The sequence below is a fragment of the Amblyomma americanum genome, chromosome 1 (assembly GCF_052857255.1).
Source record: "Amblyomma americanum isolate KBUSLIRL-KWMA chromosome 1, ASM5285725v1, whole genome shotgun sequence".
NCBI classification, from domain to species: Eukaryota; Metazoa; Arthropoda; class Arachnida; order Ixodida; family Ixodidae; genus Amblyomma; species Amblyomma americanum.
The window spans coordinates 18057246-18074623 of NC_135497.1; the positions used below are offsets into that span (position 1 = coordinate 18057246).

The window sequence follows — 17378 nt, forward strand, 5'->3', positions numbered from 1 at the left end:
TGAAAAGTCTCACAGAATACCTTGTCCACTGACTCGTCATAAACAAGCCATTCGTACGCCTTTTTTCCCGATGGTTCTAACGTCGCCCTTGTTGTGCTTTAGCAGTAGGGGCTGCATCTTCACGAACAATTTGCATGCGTGCGGAGGCAGCGGTTACAGTGGCAGATGTCGAGCCTGGGCCGCTAAGGCAAACCTCGGTATGTTGAGAGGAGCTTGCTGAACGTCCCGCGCCGTGTAAACTGGGTGTCCTTCCGTCACTCCTTTTGAGAGGTTTGTCCTTCTTGACGAGATATCTGTCCATTCTTCACTGTTTTTCCCGGCTTCCTGCAAATGCAATACCAGGAAGGTAAGGCGACCAAGGAATTAAGCGCCGTAAGCGAGAGAAAAAAAAAACCGATCGCTTATTTGTGTTAAGTGCCGCGGTCTGTACGGACATGGAACAAATAGTTCGCTCCCAGCGACATCGTTGGCATGCCTTCCAGTGAGCAGAGCAGAAGCGACATCATTCATTCACGGAATATGCAGTAGTCGCTTTCGATTCTCACGATTCCGACAGGCCCAGTTTTCCAGGACATTAGTGTTCCTGTATATGCTCTCGCAGGGAGCATATACAGGAACACTACAGGACATATGCTACTTGCGCCACCTACCGGCTAGTGGCGGCGACAGAGTGCATAACTGAATGGGAAGGGGTGCAAAAAAAAACATAAACAAAAGCACATAGAGGAATTGCATTGGGAATATGTATAAAATCGGGGGGAGGGGGGGGGTTAAGCACGGCCTGAACCTAGTGATAAGAGGAAGGCTGTGCTAAGCATGGTTATATATATGCATGGTTTCACCGTTTGAAATAGTGGGAATGCTCAAGCTTCCCCTTTAAGTAGCCGCGATAGCCCCTGTAACACCACCTTTTCAATCGCCATTTTTTATTAGTTAGTTTTTGGTCAAAGGAACGCGCAGTATACTTTTGGGTTAACACCGTGGAATGGTGGAGACCTACACTTAATCAGGTCAAGGTCATTCCGCCTTTTTGAAGGTCAAACGGCCGGACAGGTTGACCTTGGGTCATACATGGCGTAGTGAAGCTCTCACTTCAATATACAGTTCACCGAAGTTTAAGTTCTGTGCTATTATTACACGATGTCACCAGTTAATAATTATATTTATTAACGATCCGCCACTCGTTGGTGCGCACACTCCCGCACACCCTTAGAGTGAGTGCAGCTGTTTCAGTCTCAAAGGAGATGCCCTCGACTTGTGTGACAAGCTCAGCCGGAACCGAGGTGCTTGTAGTGACAGAAGGGGGTGGCCGTTTGGGGCCCTGCTTTCGCCGGTTCAAGCCAGGGAAAGGGTCGGAGTCAGATTTGACGGTGCAAGTTGCAGCGTCGCGCTTGCAGTCTGGCTCGCGTGGGCGTTACAACCACCGTCGACATCGGCCTGCCGGAGCAATGGGGTCGTCGCGCCTTGCCAGCAGCTGATTTCGCTCACTCAAGCCAGGATTGAGAGCAGCACAATCGTGGCACGCGAATGCGCTAGTCACGTGATTTTTTTCGTATTTCGCGGGCTTTCTTTGGAACTGGAAAAAAGATGCACGTCAAGCTTTCGTTATTGCAAATAAGTGGAATGGGGGTTTCTGAAGGTGCTCTCCAACTTTGATATTTACATTTGCTGCCTAAATTCGATATTTACGCATTTAGAAAAATGATCTTATTTGCTAATTAATTAATTGCAAAACAAAAAATCGCCTATGATGCGTAAGCCGGTTGATAGCTGTATGTAAGTGGTTTCCCTGACCTACTTCAAATATTTTATCTTTTAACCCTTGGCTAAAGTTATCCTGGACACCCTGTATAGGCCGAATGAGGTGACGAGTGCAATATGTGCAGTTTCAGTAGCATGCGGACTGATTCACAGTGAGGCCTGCACTCATTTGGCGTGCGTTCAATATTTTCACACTATGCCAAGAATTTCAAGTTTCATTTATTTAACGTCTGTAATACAGAAAATAGAAGTTATCAGATTCTGCTCAGATCCCTCACCGCGGTCCGCACCACTGCTCAGACAACCTGCACTCCTTGTTGGATGTGTTTCGGTTTTACGGGTTGGTGAATTACGGATGACCGATCAATACAGGCATCCACTGTTTATCGGCCTGGTGGCAAGCCAATTGTTGGAATTCCCGATGTTTCGCAAGACCACGTGAGCTACGGGAGAACACTGAGAATTATCAGAAAATATGCATCTAATTTTTGGTTATTTACTCACTTTGACTAAGCTTTGTACTGAAATAGTTGTTCTCATTGCCTCTCAATGTATAATTCCCTAATATTCCAACATTTTGTTGCTAACGTCTTTTCTAACTTCACATGCTGTCCCAGTCGTGTGGCTCCATCTGGCGAACGCAGAGAACTGCAAGGGGTTCTGTGCCAGTTCACTATAGCCACCAGTGCCACCCATAGAGGTGTGCCACTTGCGGAGCGCTCGTTGAGACAACATTCTATTGTTCTATTCTTGCACCATGGGCCTAAACGAGCACCGAATTCGCACTTCCCAGTAAAAAAAAAATCAATTAGACCCGATTGGGTTTCCAACTGGTTTCATTTGGTTCTAGTTGGACTGAATAATGGGTTTCCAACTGGTTCCACTTGGAATGGTGTTCCTACTGGATAGTCCAAATTGACTGCCAATTGGAGCATTTGAGTTTCCAACTGGTTCCACTTGGAATGGTGTTCCAATTGGACAGTCGAAATTGACTCCCAACTGGACCAATTGAGTTTCCAACTAGTTCCGATTGGATTTGTTGCTCCAATTAGTCTGTATAGAGTGCCAGTTGAACACAGCAGTAGTCTGGTCATTGGATACTCAGCTGAATCAGTCTTCGCCAACTGGTGAGCCCAATTGGTCTTACCAACTGCATCCAATTGGTCTGACTAACTGCACCCAATATATTCATGTGAACAGTTGCATGTTTGAGAACCACAGCAGTACTAATTAGATTATAATAAGAACTATCTGCAGTTTAATCTGCTAAATTGTATACGTCATTTACGCTATCTCTGCAGTCGAAAACGAATTAAATAACTATGCTTAACTGCATGGTCAGTGCTACTAGCACCATTATGGGAGTCCCACATATGGGATATATAAGCAGAAGAAAAAGTGCGTTCTACACGTGGTTATGTGTTGGGCTTATGTTAGGCGTGTGGCTGTACTAGCTGTTTCTTGAGTGTAATGTATGATTAGTTTGATTGCCGAAAAAAGATTGAATTCTTTTAAAAATTTGGTATGAGGTAGAACATCTCAGCCCACAGTCCTCACAGATCAGTTTTTCTTTTGCACCTTAATACCTCTCACGTTGTGTCCTATGCGCGCCTTAAATAACTAGGTGGTAGACTGTGAAAGCTTCCTGGATGCAATAACTGCCTGCATGGGACCTAACGGGAACTATTATTCGAGTTGGTCCAGTTGGTCCAACTAGTCGAATTGTGTACTAATTTACAGTTGGAAATTGCAATTGGTACCAATTGGAAATTTCCCAATTGGAGTCAGCCGTTTTTTTTTTAACTGGGTTGGCGCGAGAGAGGGCTTTCTCTTCATACTGCCAAATATAGCCAACCGTGGAAAATAATTTTTCCGTTTAACAGACACACTTTCCAGAACAAATATTAAAAAAAATGTTATCGCTTAAAATAGTACACTATAGTAGCCTCCGTTTTCGCTTTGTGAAAAAAAAAAAAGAAAATTTCATTGGTGTCGTCTGCTATTGCGGGTTCGTCCCATGCTCGTGCATAGGCGCGCTTTGAGAAACTTGCCCTAACCCTCACTTTGCTATGAGAAACTAGTTTGAACGTGCTAAGTGCCTGCTCTCCCCATGTCCTGGCGCTACGCTTACTGATTTTGCGAAGGAAAGCATGAATTAGGAAGCGGAATCCTGTCTTACCCGTAAGTGATGGCCGTGTTCATGCTGACAAGTGCAACATGCGGGTATTTGCGTGAAATATTTCATGAAGTGGATGTCCTTCCCGCATGAAATGCGTGGTCACCGCCAGTTTCCGAAATGAAGCAAATGCAATCTTGGGCGATTACGGTTTACATAAGTTGCGCTTGTCGAAGTACTTCGCTCTTTTAAAATATAATTGTCTCCGAGACTCCTACGAGCAATGTGCAGATGGTCACGGCAGCACATTGTTGAGTTCTCAATTTGCAAAAAAAAAACAATTTTGTTTCCTTATTTCACCTTCCAATGCACAGGTAGCACGGATTCCCACTGAGCAAACCAAGCTTGCTGCGTAAATGGCTCCCAGTGATGGGACCGATGAACTTCAGGCCTAGGAGGCACCAGCCAATGTGCTCATATCACTTCGACTCGAGCACTTTAGTATGCTTGGGATTTCAAATGAACTGCGTGCGTAACTGGATAACTACAACCCCCACAAAGCGCACAAAGATCAGTGAAAATTCAGTGATCAGTGAAAAGACGAAACTGAACAAACACAAAAAAAAATCCAATCCGTTAGCACAGTCAACAAGCGACCAAATGTAAGGGCTGTTTGCCTGGCATGCCTCGAGCGTCGTGTAGAGCAGCCAACCTTTCCTCTAGTGAATAGTAAGAAACTCGTATGTTCACTAAATTCCCCAAATGATCTTCCATCAGGACCTCCTGCGAGGCCTTTGAGCTCCCTAAGAAAGGGTAGGGGCCGCCAGGGTTGCTGCGTCGTCGAAATTTTCTTGGTTGTTTTTATTTCCTTACGTACGAGAGGCGGCGTGACGTCAACGCTCCGCCCATAAAACGGCGGACATGGAGAGAGCAAGATCTGCTGCACACCACCAACGTTGCCTCCACCAGCACCTCCTCTGCCTCCTCAAAATCCTCCTCTCCATGGGGCCAATCGACTGCAGCAAGCCCGGGCGAGAGATGGCGCACGCTGTTTGTTTTTCTTTCGGCTGCGCCGCTGCGTGTTGCTGGCGTCGGCAGCATCAGCACCGTCGGCTCGTGCAGACTTATAAACTTCGTGGCTGACCGGTCGTGCTTTGGGTGGGCGGTGTACTACCAGGTTGGTGCGTAGCAACTCGCCACGTGGTGTTTAAAGTTCAACCCCTCCACAAGTACGAAACACGCAGCTCTGAGGCCAGCCTTTGCCTGCCAGTTTGCTCCTGAGTGCTGCTGAGGAAACTAGTGGAGCTGGTGATCGGTGTTTCTCTGGACGATGCAGTCAGTATACGAGCATGGTCCTCTTTTGCTACGACGACAGGAACGCTGACAAACTGCCTGTGAAGGGTGTCGCACGTGCCTTCGGTTAAAGAGATATGGTGGTGTGTTGGTCTTCGACAAGGCGAAGATAATCATGTTGCGAGAGGTGCTACTACTACTCAGCGTTGGAGCAGCCTCAGGTAACTTTTCCGCACACCTCCTGCGCCGGTATTTACAGGCGCGCAGCCGTAGCACGCGTTTGGTACGAACAGAAGCGTTCGCTTTCACTCGACAGTGCGACTTTGAGCGGCATTAATTTTCGCTGGACGGTTATCGCTGACTGCCGATATGCTCGGGAAGACCACACCTTCCCTTCCCGGCACTTATCTGGCTTGGGGGATTAAAGCTTGCTCGACTCGTTGCGAGACTTCATTCAGGACTGTTCATCTCAAGCGTTTCTTTTCCTCCCCCTTGCACTATCGGCCCCGCTTTTGCGGTGTCGGAGCTTGCACGTTCGGCCTCGTGCGCTCTGCTTCGCTGGACGGATGCAGTGCTCGCCCGCGCGAGGCTTACGTAAGGCCTCCGTTTGTTGTTCATTCCGAAAGCCCCGCGCGGTCAGACCAAATGTGTGCGCCCCTCCCGCGTGCAGCATGGGTCAGCTTGACAGAAAGAGATTTGGCACGCTTTCTCAGGGGATACCTTGCACTGAGACATGATATGCCGGGTTGCCCTAGAGCATGTAGCCTTTCACCGATGTGTTGTGTAAAGGAGTGGACTCGGCTCCGTAACGGTGGCCTTGAAGAGATCAGTCGGGTTGTCTCGGCATAGCCGGGACGGGTAATCAAGCGCGTTTTACTGATCACTCCTGCGCGATTCTGTGGCTTCGCACGATGGGCAGCGCCCAACAAGGCCTCATTGCAATGGTCCAAACAGCTCGTGCACAGCGGTTTCGGTGCTGCTTGCGCACTCAAACGTCGTAAAAACGCCCGTAACCATCCCACTTAGTGTAAACTGTCACCACGATCTTCTTGTGAGCGAGCGAGCAAACTGTGCAAGTAAGAATATGTCCTGCAAGTGGCTGTGGGCCATATATACATAGCCCAAAAATAATATAGCCCCCCCCCCCCCCCAAAAAAAAAAAAATACTTACTGACCAGAGCAAAAAGTTGCCCAATTTGGCTATTTATACCCCATTCTGGTACTCCGCAAACGGCCCTTATCAGGGCCACCCAATCGCATTCGCATTCGCTTCCCAACGGACTGCTGGTCCCTCTCTTCTCACTGATCCATCTCATTAAAGTTATGAAGTGCTCAGAATTGGGCTAGCTGGAATGTATTATTACATTCTTGCCTTGCTAATATGGGTACTTTGATTTCCGAGCAACGCTGTGGATAAAGCGAGTCATCCATAATAACGATTCGTGGAAAAAAAGTACCCACAAAAATACAGCAAATTTTTTTGGTATCTTTGTACGCATACTAGTGGGCATTGAGAGATAAATATTACGAAAAATCTTCAGACCTCCAAATTTATTATTTTAGTCGCCGCTACCTTTTAAAGAATGCGCTACAGTTTGAATCGTCTGGGCTATCAAATGCACGATAGCCCGTTATGGCGAGAGACGCCGTATCTCCTTCTATTACTGTTCATATCCCATGAACCGCTACTACTTTCTGTACTCGGCGAGTTGACAGCTTCTGAATGCAGCTTTAAATGCAGCATGAGCTCCAGAGAGCTTCGTCACAGCCAGGAAAAAAAAATATCTAGCTACTGCAGAGTGACTGGGCAATAAAGGGATGCACGCACGTGAGGTACATAACTGCTGTGACGACTCCACATACTGCGCGGGTCCACACGGGACCGAGAGACACCGCTAGACTCAGTTAAAACAAAACAGATATACATGATGCAGAGGCTGGGGTGCCCAAGCTTACATGTCACTGCGTTCACGTCGAAGTCGGAAGAAATGGAGGGGCCTGCGGAGTACGCCTTGTTCATTTGCTCAAGCTTCTTCTTTGCCCGAAGTCTTGTTCGCTTCCGTCCGGAGGACTGACTTCCAGCGATGTCGTCTCTGGCCTTGCTCGTCACCGAGTGGCTTTTTCTCGTTTTCCCCCCGTCAATTCGGTCGATTAATTTTTCAAGGAAGGCGCGTTTTCCTCGCCCTCCTCTCAGCACTGGCGACTGCAGCATTCCCCATTTTCTCCCCGCGGGTTCCCACTGGCCTGGCCTTTTATTTTTTCACCGACATTTTCACTCTTGCCGGGGGGGGGGGGGGGGGGGGAAGGGGGGGGGGAGCGGCCTTCTGAGAACGCACAGTGCAGTCACACACTTCAAGCACATCCGGGTTCTCACAAAGAAGTTGCTGCTGGACATAGCGGCCTTCCGAGAACGCGCACTGCAGTCACATAGTTCAAGGGCGTCCCGGGTCCCTCAAAGGGAAGATGTCGCAAGAGATGGCAGCCTTCCGCGAACGTGTAGCATACTGTCACTCTATTTCAGCAAGGCTGCTTCCGGCGACGCTCAAATTTCGCACTTTTCTCGAGTGTTCACGAAGTACAGCCTATGATTTTCTTGTTCTCACCAGTAATTCGCTTTAGCACTGCCTAGCAGAGTAAAGGTTTGAATGTTGCGTGAATGTAGGCTTTACGCGTTTATTTTAAGAGTAGCACTCAACTGTCATGCCGTAATTAATGCGCTCGCTGGGGCCGTGCACCAGCTGATTTCGTGTGGGGTACCCGCTTGCGTGAGGTGCCATTTTCTAGCACAGCAGCAGACACTGTTGCCACGGACGTGCACCCTCGCTTGGCGATGGCCGCTCCGACTAGTGTTGCTCTAACGAGATAGGCGGTTCCGGCGTTAGAGCATGACAGCGTTGTGCTGCAATAGGCGGAAGAGGGAACAAAGAAAGAGGAGGAGGGCTATAGAGTAGTCCGGCCACACTATAACCTGGCAGCACTGGATATATGTGATTTTCCAGTCCTGGGGCCCGATTCCTTATATTCGCCAATCCACCCAGAGTGCGATGTACACGTGACGTGTACATCAGGGGTGCGCCAGGAAACGTAAACACTGAATAGAATGATGAGACTGAAAAATAAAGGAAAAAGTATGAGAAAATAAATACTGTCGTCTGCTACTTGGCGCCAAGTACAAAGAACACCAGTGCCCTAAAGCCATGCCTGAAGCTGAGCAGCTGCGCCACATAGGTGCACACGCGCAGCACAGTAGTGCCAAAGAGAGGGACAGTGAAATGCGTTGCGGTGGCGGTCCTGGTGTACATGCCCCACACATTCGCTGGACGGTGGTGCTGAGCGCGACGCAAAAGACCCTGCGAGCCAGTCTCATGGGAATAAACAAGAGTTTAGCAGTAATTATATTGCATGAAGTGACCTTCTTCGCAATGGTGCCGCTGGTACATCTACATGAAGCGATGAGACTTGGCGGCAGAGTGGCGCGTTTTAACAGCGTTGCTCAGTTGCGGCCGCTTCTGTGTTCAGTCACTTCGTATCATGAGACTGTATAGCTTGCGGTAGCACCTTGTTCAAACTTTCGACAGCATGAAGTACAATGAACCCAGTAAAAAAACAACAACATTGGAACCAGTTGGATATGCAACTGGCTCCCATTGGACCTGTTTAGTTTCCAATTGAACATTCAGACACTAGTACCATATATTAGCTCAATATGTAGTCAGGCCAAACTGAAACGCGAACACGGGCATGCCATGCTTTTCTACTTTGCAGTGAGCTTTTCCTTTTAAACCAGTTTATGAATTCGTACTTCGGTAGAGCCTTCACCCAAAAACATTAATCAGGCTGGTTGTACATTGTAGATTAAAGTACAAAGGTAAAATATTTTGTTTTGTTCACAGGCGCTGTTCGCGTTTCATTCCGGCCTGACTGTAGATCCAGAGGACATGCTTCTGCTCCAACTTATATACCCGACTAATGAGGCTCTCATAGAACTGCAGATTGGGCTAGTTGGTGATGCATAGTGGTGGTTCGACAGCGCAACAGCACACACAGACCAAGTAGGAGACGAGACACACAAACCAGCGCTGATTTGTGTGTCTCGTCTCCTACTTGGTCTGTGTGTGCCGTTGCGCTGTCGAACCACCATGAGGCTCTCATGCCAGGGCTGATGGCGCTTGCCCACTGAGCGCAGTTATTTAATTTAATTTTGACCGCAGTGGTGGTGCAGATGAATACAATTTTGTAGGTTAAGCTGCTGATAGCTCTTATTATAAGAACCATATTAGGTCTGCCTTGCTTGTCTAATATGCAAACGTTCATATGGATACATTGGGTGCAGTTGGGCAGACCGATTGAATGCAATGGGTAAGACCAATTGTGCTCACCAATTGGGAACCCAACTGGTCCAATTGGATAGTCCATTTGGACTATCCATTTGGACCATTTTGGACCAAAAGCAGTTAAACGAGCTATAGACAACTTTTAAGCAATTATTTTTTGTGTTCTGTTATTGAAAAAATACAAAAAAGGTCTATAAACTTTATTTGTGCGCTTCGTGTTGACCAAAGCAATTTTAGCTTGTCTGGCCACACTGGGGCACGGCACCCGCCGCTTTTTCGCTCCTTGTATTCCGACCCGTCACAAGTTGCGCGTCGCGCCACCTCCGCGTTTTCTGCCGGGCGAAAATCGCCGACAAAAACGCTCCATGTATCCCGGGCTTTAAAGGCGAAGCTTAAGCGTCCTCCCATTTTCTTTTTTTTTGCCGTCCATTCGGGCGATCTTTCTTTCCAGCCAGAAGTGTCTGCCTCGGCCACCTCTAAGCAGGGATCCCGGAGGGGGGGTCGCCCCTCCCCCCCACGCCAACGTTTTTCCATAGGGGGCAGCGCCCCTCCCCTTCCCCCCAGTCTCCAACTGCTTGCACTTGGATCAGATTTCTGACAATTGAAACATTTCAGTTCCAGAACTCTTTCAATGCAAACCACAGTGGGGCTGAGCTACATGGCTTCGTAGCCAGTTGTAAAGCATTTCTTATATGAGTAACCTAAACCAGTCACGCCCCAACAGAAGTAGACTGTCTGACCTGTGTAGATGATCTTGGTTAACAGAATTTAAGTAAACTATTCACAAACCTTTTTAATGCAATTGATCACTCCTCGTGCGTAAAGCTTCTCATCTATAAAGCTTCCCATTTCAATTTGTTTTATATTGCTGTGAATATTTGCACCGTTTGTTTGTTCGCACTCAAAACCGCTGGCACGCGACTTTAATCATTTTGTTTTGTAATGCGAGATGCGACCAGTCTTATCTCTATTGATCGTGGCCGCGTGCAATTTCTTCCACATTTTTCCAGATTGTTGTAGTTGCTTTTGGTTCTTTATCTCGAGGGTCCCTTGCCAGCTTTACATTGAGCGTGACCAAGAACTGCAGGCATTCATTTCGATGACCCCGAGCACGCTTGTGGCTATCCACGCCGCCGCCGAGTCATTCAGTTAGTGGGCGCGAGTCAGCCCCTTAAACAATTTCTTTTGGAAGCCTTTTCATTGTTTTTCTGACTGCTGGAGTGTCGTCACCACAATGTGACAGTTTGCATCAACCTTTGAACACTGAAAACAAAAAATAATAAAAATATAAAATTTAATATGTAAATGAGTATTAAATAAATAAATAACAAAATAAGCTTGGAGTCTCCCCCCCACACACACACACACACACTGAAAAAAAAGTTCCGGAGTCTCTGCCGTCTCCCTGGACCTCCCGCCGGCTTGGGTCTTTTCCCCTCCTGCCGGCGCCCCTGTCACTCTTTCAGGGTGTGCTTGACTGATTGAATGCTCGTAGGCGTGCAAAGAAAGATGACGGCCAGGCTGTCAGCATTCGGACCCCTATTGAGCATTGGCCCCCGACACCCCACGATTCCTGGTGCCCTACAGCTGCTTGCTCACAAAGGCAAGATGTCGCCGGTGATAGCGGCCCTCCGGAGACACGCAGTCACAGTGCTCTTGAAGCAGAACTGCTCCTATAAGCCCAGGTCGGAAGCGTTCATATGGATCACAAGTTTCCTGTTCAGGTCAGGCAGCCTCAGCTCAGTGGTTTCTGTGAGCGCGCAAGTGAGGTGGCGTAGTGCTGCCTCTTGCTCGGGTCCCCAAAGCAACTTCACACCCTTCCTCAACAACGGCGTTAAAAGGGCTTGCAGAGCTGTGCAACCTGGGATAAACTGATGGTAAAAGTTCACCAGCCAGAAAGCGTCTCAGTCCACGTATGTCTGCCGGGGACGGGAACTGCAAATTAGCCCGCAGCTTGTTCTCGCTCGGCAGAAGGCGTCCTTTGTCTAGCGCGAACCCCAGCAGTGTTATTCGGGTCGCCAATATCTGGGCCTTGTTCGGGTTCAAAGTGATTACCGCGAACCTCAGCCTTTTCAGTACGTCGCTGAGATGGCGTCTCATCAAAGGTTGCTGAATGCACCACAATGTCATCCAGGTAGGCAAGAGCATGGTGCCACCATGCATCGCGTAGGACACGGTTCGTCAGACGCTGGTACGTAGCGGGCGCTCCGACCAGGCCGAAGGGCATTTGGGTAAACTGGAAAAGTTCCCTGTGACAAGTGAAGGCAGTCTTCTCTCGGTCACTAGGAGTCATCTCCACCTGAAAGTATCCTCTGCTGGCATCGAGCATAGTGAAGTACTTCGCTTCACCAACATTAGACACGATCGAGGGAATGCTCGGAAGTGGGTATGCGTCCTTCCGCGTCACCTCGTTCAGGCGTCGATAGTCCACACAAAGGCGGGTAGTTCCATCCTTTTTGGGCACCAGCACCACTGTAAACCCTCAGGGGTTGTTTGAACGTTTCGCAAAGCCTGTGTCGAGGAGTTCGCCCAGAGCGTTATCGAGCGCTTTCCTTGTTGCCAAACTGACTGGCCAAGGATTGCACTTCCACGGAATGGCGTAGCCTGCCTCAACTTCGTGCCTAACCAGCGTAGTGCAGCCAGACCGCTCTGTGAATATGGCGCCGTACTCGTTCAGCAGCAGAGACAAGCGCGCTTTTTCCTCCCCCGACAAACTGCCCAAGGAAAAATCATTTTCATGTGGGCCGGATATGTGAAAAAAAAAAGTAATTCGTTCGCGCACAGGAATTTGTCCATATCAAATGCACTAGATAATCACCGTGCATGAAGGTAACTTTAACACAAATCAAAATTTGCAGGAGGCGTACCGTGAGAGCTGACTACATGTGGACAAAAAAAAAAAAAAAGGGAAAGAAGGAAGGGGAGTTAAGCTTTATGCGTAGATGCCCAGACCACGTTTTGTTTTTCGTATGTGAAGGCATCGTGTTTTTAATGAAGGCTTGCATGAAAGATTTCGGTGCGCTTTTTTGTCGCTTCGAAATTATGGCACAGTGGTCGACGACAAAAGCATGGGCTAGAGCTCACTGTCCCGTATTGTCATTGCCCGATACATCTGAAAGAACACAGTTGTATCCCCTGTCTAGAGCCTAGGTCTAGATTTCCGTTATTCGGCGCGACAATCGATTCGTGACCGCTAGATGTTTCATTTTAAGAGTGATGACAAGGGGGACAAATTCTGTGCAAAAGCACCGAAGTTTGGGCCAGTTGGTACTGATCCATCTTGAAAAAACGTAGCACGAAAAAACAGGGACGAAATAGACGCACATACGACAGGACGAATGCTGCACTCATAACTTCTTTTTATTGAGAAGACCAAAGCTTAATTACAGCGCTACCATCGTCTGGTGTCAATAACTGCAATGGTCCAAAAACACCACTTCATTATCAAGAAGAGACAAAGAAGCGGTGCTGACACACTGACCACCTGCTTTTCTGATGTGATATGCCTCAATAATCTCTTTCCATCCCATCCCTTCCACGCCCAAGAAATTTAGTTTTCCGAAAAATGGGTTTACACTTGCAGTCCCGGCAGTGGATAGCAAGATGACCACTCTTCCCTTCTTTCACCTGATTGTAACGCTCCCTAGCTCTCTCATTAAAACAGCGTCCCGTTTGACCAATGTACACTCTATTGCAAGTTAGTGGAATGCTGTGCACTACCTTAATAGTGCAACGGGTGAAACCGAGTTGGTGGTTAATAGTGCAGACCGGCTTTTCCTTATTAACCATTATTGGAAAAATTTTTGATAGCTTGTTTGGGGTGGAGAAGAGCATGTTTACATCGTATCTGCTTGCAACTTTCTTAACATTATGAGAAACTTTGTGAAGGTATGGAATTACTTGAGTTGCCAGCCTCTGATCTTGCTTGTCTATTTTTTGCGCTTTTTCTTTTGTAGCAGCGTCTCTGCAATAGCTGACAATAAATCTGGAGGAAAGCCGGACATGCGCAATCACTCAGTTTGCATTTGAACACTTCCAAACATTTGATGTGGACATGATTTTTCCAAAGCGGAATTGAGGAAATTCATGGCTATTGCTCTTTTCATTATTTTCGAATTGAGCGCTACTGTAAGTAAGGAGTGCCTTTTGTGACCTAGGATTGTACATCCAGCATATATTCTCACCCAAAAAATGAATTCTTAGGTCAAGAAACTGTATACAATTTCCACTAAGGAGTTCAAAGGTAAGCTTTAAGCTTTTTTCGGCCATTTTGAACGATGCGAGAACATCAGCAACAGCTTCGTCAATAGATAAAACATGCGGCTTGTCCATTATCACCAAATAATCGTCAACATATCTAAAAACGCGTAGGTTAGTAAGCTGAGCGAGCTTTTGTCAATGCAGTAAAGAGCAATGTCAGAAAGAACGGGAGCCACACACGACCCAATGCAGATTCCTGCTTTTCGTGTGTAAAACCGGTTAAAATTAATGGCAGTTGACTGTAGATTAAACTAAAAGGGCTAAGAAATGGTCACTGTTCACACCCGCCCTGTTTTGAAAAGGCACTTCTCCCGAATCCTCAATTACCGATCTAACCGCCTTAAACAGTTCTTTGTGGGGTATATAGTTGTACAAATCTGACTTCACCAGCCACCTTCGGGTTCTCCATTGACATAGAAGATCTGTACTACTCCATAGTATATACTAGCCTGAATGTACTCAAAATGGTTTGCAGCGCATCAAAAACGTGATCAGCGAGCGAAAGCGCCAACGCGCCGCAGCACTTCACATGTGAGCAGCCAGTCCGCCGGCTGAGGAGCAATTCCTTGATATTGAAAGTAGCGCGTTTCTGTAAACTTTGCCGCCGAGCCGCGGACTCTCGCACATCCTCCTCGCCCTACTCTCCGCTCGGCGGTTCTCTGAACGATGATTGGCCCCTCTGGCCATCGCCCAGGCAACGCGCGGGAAAGGCTCGTTTTCTTGTGTTTTTGTTTTTTGTCGGCGCCATGCGCAGGCCGTCTGCCTTTGCTGCTGGTGCAGCTCCGTTGAGTTATGCGCTGACTATTCTAACTCTACTTTTAGTGCCGCGTTATGTCCGGTTGGGGTGCATTTCAGCGCACAAGCCGGAGTGAAAATGGCGTCGTGCTGTTCGCGATTGCTCGAGGAAAAAATGACATCAGCCGAAGAAAAATATGGATCCACAACATTGTCCTTAAGGACTTTGTGCTGATAAGGCACACCGTCCTTGGGGAAGTACTGCGCATTTCGTGGTACCTAAACTAGTGTGCATACTTAAAACTTCTTGCAAGGTCATCAGGAAGCTGATAATCTTGCTTAATTCGCTGATCATCGTGCATCGTTTCACACGCTAATCTTTCCATTTGATAGCATTGCTCTGTCTGTTCTATTCACGGCATTTGGTGTGCTGATTACGCCTATTATAGCCATTTTAATTTCTGAATCTGAGTGTGGGTTTCCGCGGAAAACGTTTGCATTGTGGAGGCTAATTTTAATTTTTTTGCTAGTAAATACGCGTGCTTCTGGCCTGGTGCAAAGTAGAAAACATGTTGATTTTCGTAGCGTGTACGGCAGTCTCTCTCCCGTGTGCCCCAGACGCATAGTATATTACCTAGAGGGAAAGCTGGCACCCCGACTGTGGCAGTTCGCATGGAGCTTCCTCAAGATTATGCTCAAGACCACCTCAGCCACCATGGGCGCCCAAGCATCATGGGACTAAAGCCCCTTAATTTTGAAAGTAGCGCATTTCTGTGAACTTTGCCACCGTGCTGCGAACCCTCTCACATCCTCCTCGCCCGTCTCTCTACTGGGCGCTTTTCTGAACGATGATTTGCCCCTGCAGCCGTTGCCCTGGAAACGCGCGCAAAAGAATTGTTTTGCTCGTGTTTTCACCTTCTTCAGCGCCATGTGCGGGCCGTCTGCCTCTGCTGCAGGTTCAGCTTCGTTGAGTTATGCACTGACAATTCGAACTCTACATTTAGTGCCGCATTATGCCCGGTTGCAGCACATTGCAGGGCACAAGCTGGCGTGAAATTGGCTTCGTGTTGTTCGCGATTCCTCGAGGAAAAAATGACATCAGATGCAGGATTAAGTGAATCCCTAATATCAGCCTTAAAGACTTTGTTCCGACAGAGCACACCATCCTCTGTGAGGTACTATTCATTTCTTGGCACCTAAAGTAGTGTGTACACTTGAAACTCCTTTTGAGATCATCAGGAAGCTGATAATATTGCTTAATTTGCTAGCTATTGTGTGTCTCTTCGCACACTATTCTTTCCATTTGATGACATCGCTCTGTGTGTTCTATTCGCAATTGTTGGCGTGCAAATGTGCCTATAATAGCCTGTTTAATTTCTGGGTCTCAGTGTGGGTTTCTGCGAAAGACTTTTGCATCACAAACATTAATTTTTTTGCTAGCAAATACGTGCGCTTCTGGCGTGGTGCAGAAAAGAAAGCGTCTTGATTTTCGCAGCATATACAGCAGTCTGTCTCCCGTGTGCCTCAGAGCTCGAGTGTAGTAGCTGTAACGACGTTATACCATCGTCCGTCTAGGGACGATAGGGGATGTTAATCTTTACAGCGATAAAGGCATTCGTGTGGCCGTCGCGACTGTGCAACTCTACCGCTATTATGATGTCTAATGCCACGTGAGGAGCGAGTCACAGAAAAGATGCTTTTTAGGGTGAGCTTTGACTTGTCATAGGCAAAATTGTTATGACATACAACACGAAACGATGTTATAACACGAAACGAGTTTATAAATTAGTACGAATTGTTTCCGTGAAGCTGATTCCATCACAGAATGACTACATTGTTTCTGATTGAGCTTTACGGTGCTAAATATTGATTCAGCACTTAAATGCCTTCGATGAACTATTTTAGATGAGTCATCGAGAGAGCATCATCTTTCCACCACTTAATCTAATCATCCGTTGGCACCGGCAATCATCCAGAAATTTTAAGCCAAACCCTGACCAGGCTCACCTTTGCAGTAGGCAATAAAATTAACTAGAAAACTAGAAAATAAAATTGTTCTCTTTCAAGCAGCCGTATTGACCAGGCAATAAAGCCAGTGCATGTGCATCACTCCGAGGAGCTAAGCTTAAAATTTTCGGCCTTAAACTTGCTTAAAAATGCACAAAGCACTTTAAATAAAATGTCCCAGCATATTTACAGCCACTATAGTGATCCTGAAATTTCATTCGTGAAACATCTTTAACTAAATTACCGCAACCATTGCCTCGCTCGATTGCAAAAAAGGACAGCATCACAAGCAACAGTATTTTTTCGAAAATGCAACGTTAGGTGAAATCTGCTTTTAGCGGAGCATCAGTGTGCTGAAAATTGCTGGTGGTTTCATCATCAGCCCGAGTACACCCACGGCAGGGCAAAGGCCTCTCCCATGTCTCTCCAATTAACCCTGTCCTTTGCCAGCTACGCCCACCCTATGCCTGCAAACTTCCTGGAACAGCACTGCTACTCTAGCCTCACTAGATAAGGTTCTAGCGTTAAACGTTGCCAGGTTCAGGTTCCAATGGTGGCCTGTCCGGAGCCAGAGGTTCTTAGCAGCCTCCGCTGCATCGCAGGTCTGACCACCGCCTTGGTCAGTTGCTCCGCAGCCGCTGGGGACTGAGGGCCGAGGGTTAATTGGTTTGTTCATGGAAGGTTATGGCCAAGTACTACACCAGAGCGGCCAAATCCTGTTCTGTTGAGGGAGTGCGTTGTCGGTTCTGGTCACCGGGATCAAGCCGCACCCCAGGCCTGCTTATGCGATTCCATCGACACACGGAGTTCTTTTTTTTTCAAACCCAGTGGAGAATTGCGCAGCATCGGGATTCGAACCCCGGTCCTCTTGC

The 17378-nt window shown here is 47.5% G+C and overlaps 1 protein-coding gene across 3 annotated transcripts in view; it reads left to right on the forward strand.

Moving 5' to 3' along the window:
* The first annotated feature begins 4794 nt into the window (after positions 1–4794).
* babo (TGF-beta receptor type-1 babo) overlaps positions 4795–17378 on the forward strand; it is a 108052-nt gene continuing 95468 nt past the window's right edge. The window contains exon 1 of one of the 3 annotated variants that reach the window (XM_077643671.1): positions 4795–5391. In XM_077643671.1, coding sequence (XP_077499797.1) covers positions 5346–5391 — 46 coding nt within the window. In that variant the 5' untranslated portion in view covers positions 4795–5345. The remainder of the gene's footprint in view (positions 5392–17378) is intronic. The other 2 variants (XM_077643679.1, XM_077643704.1) reach the window with 2 other exon arrangements.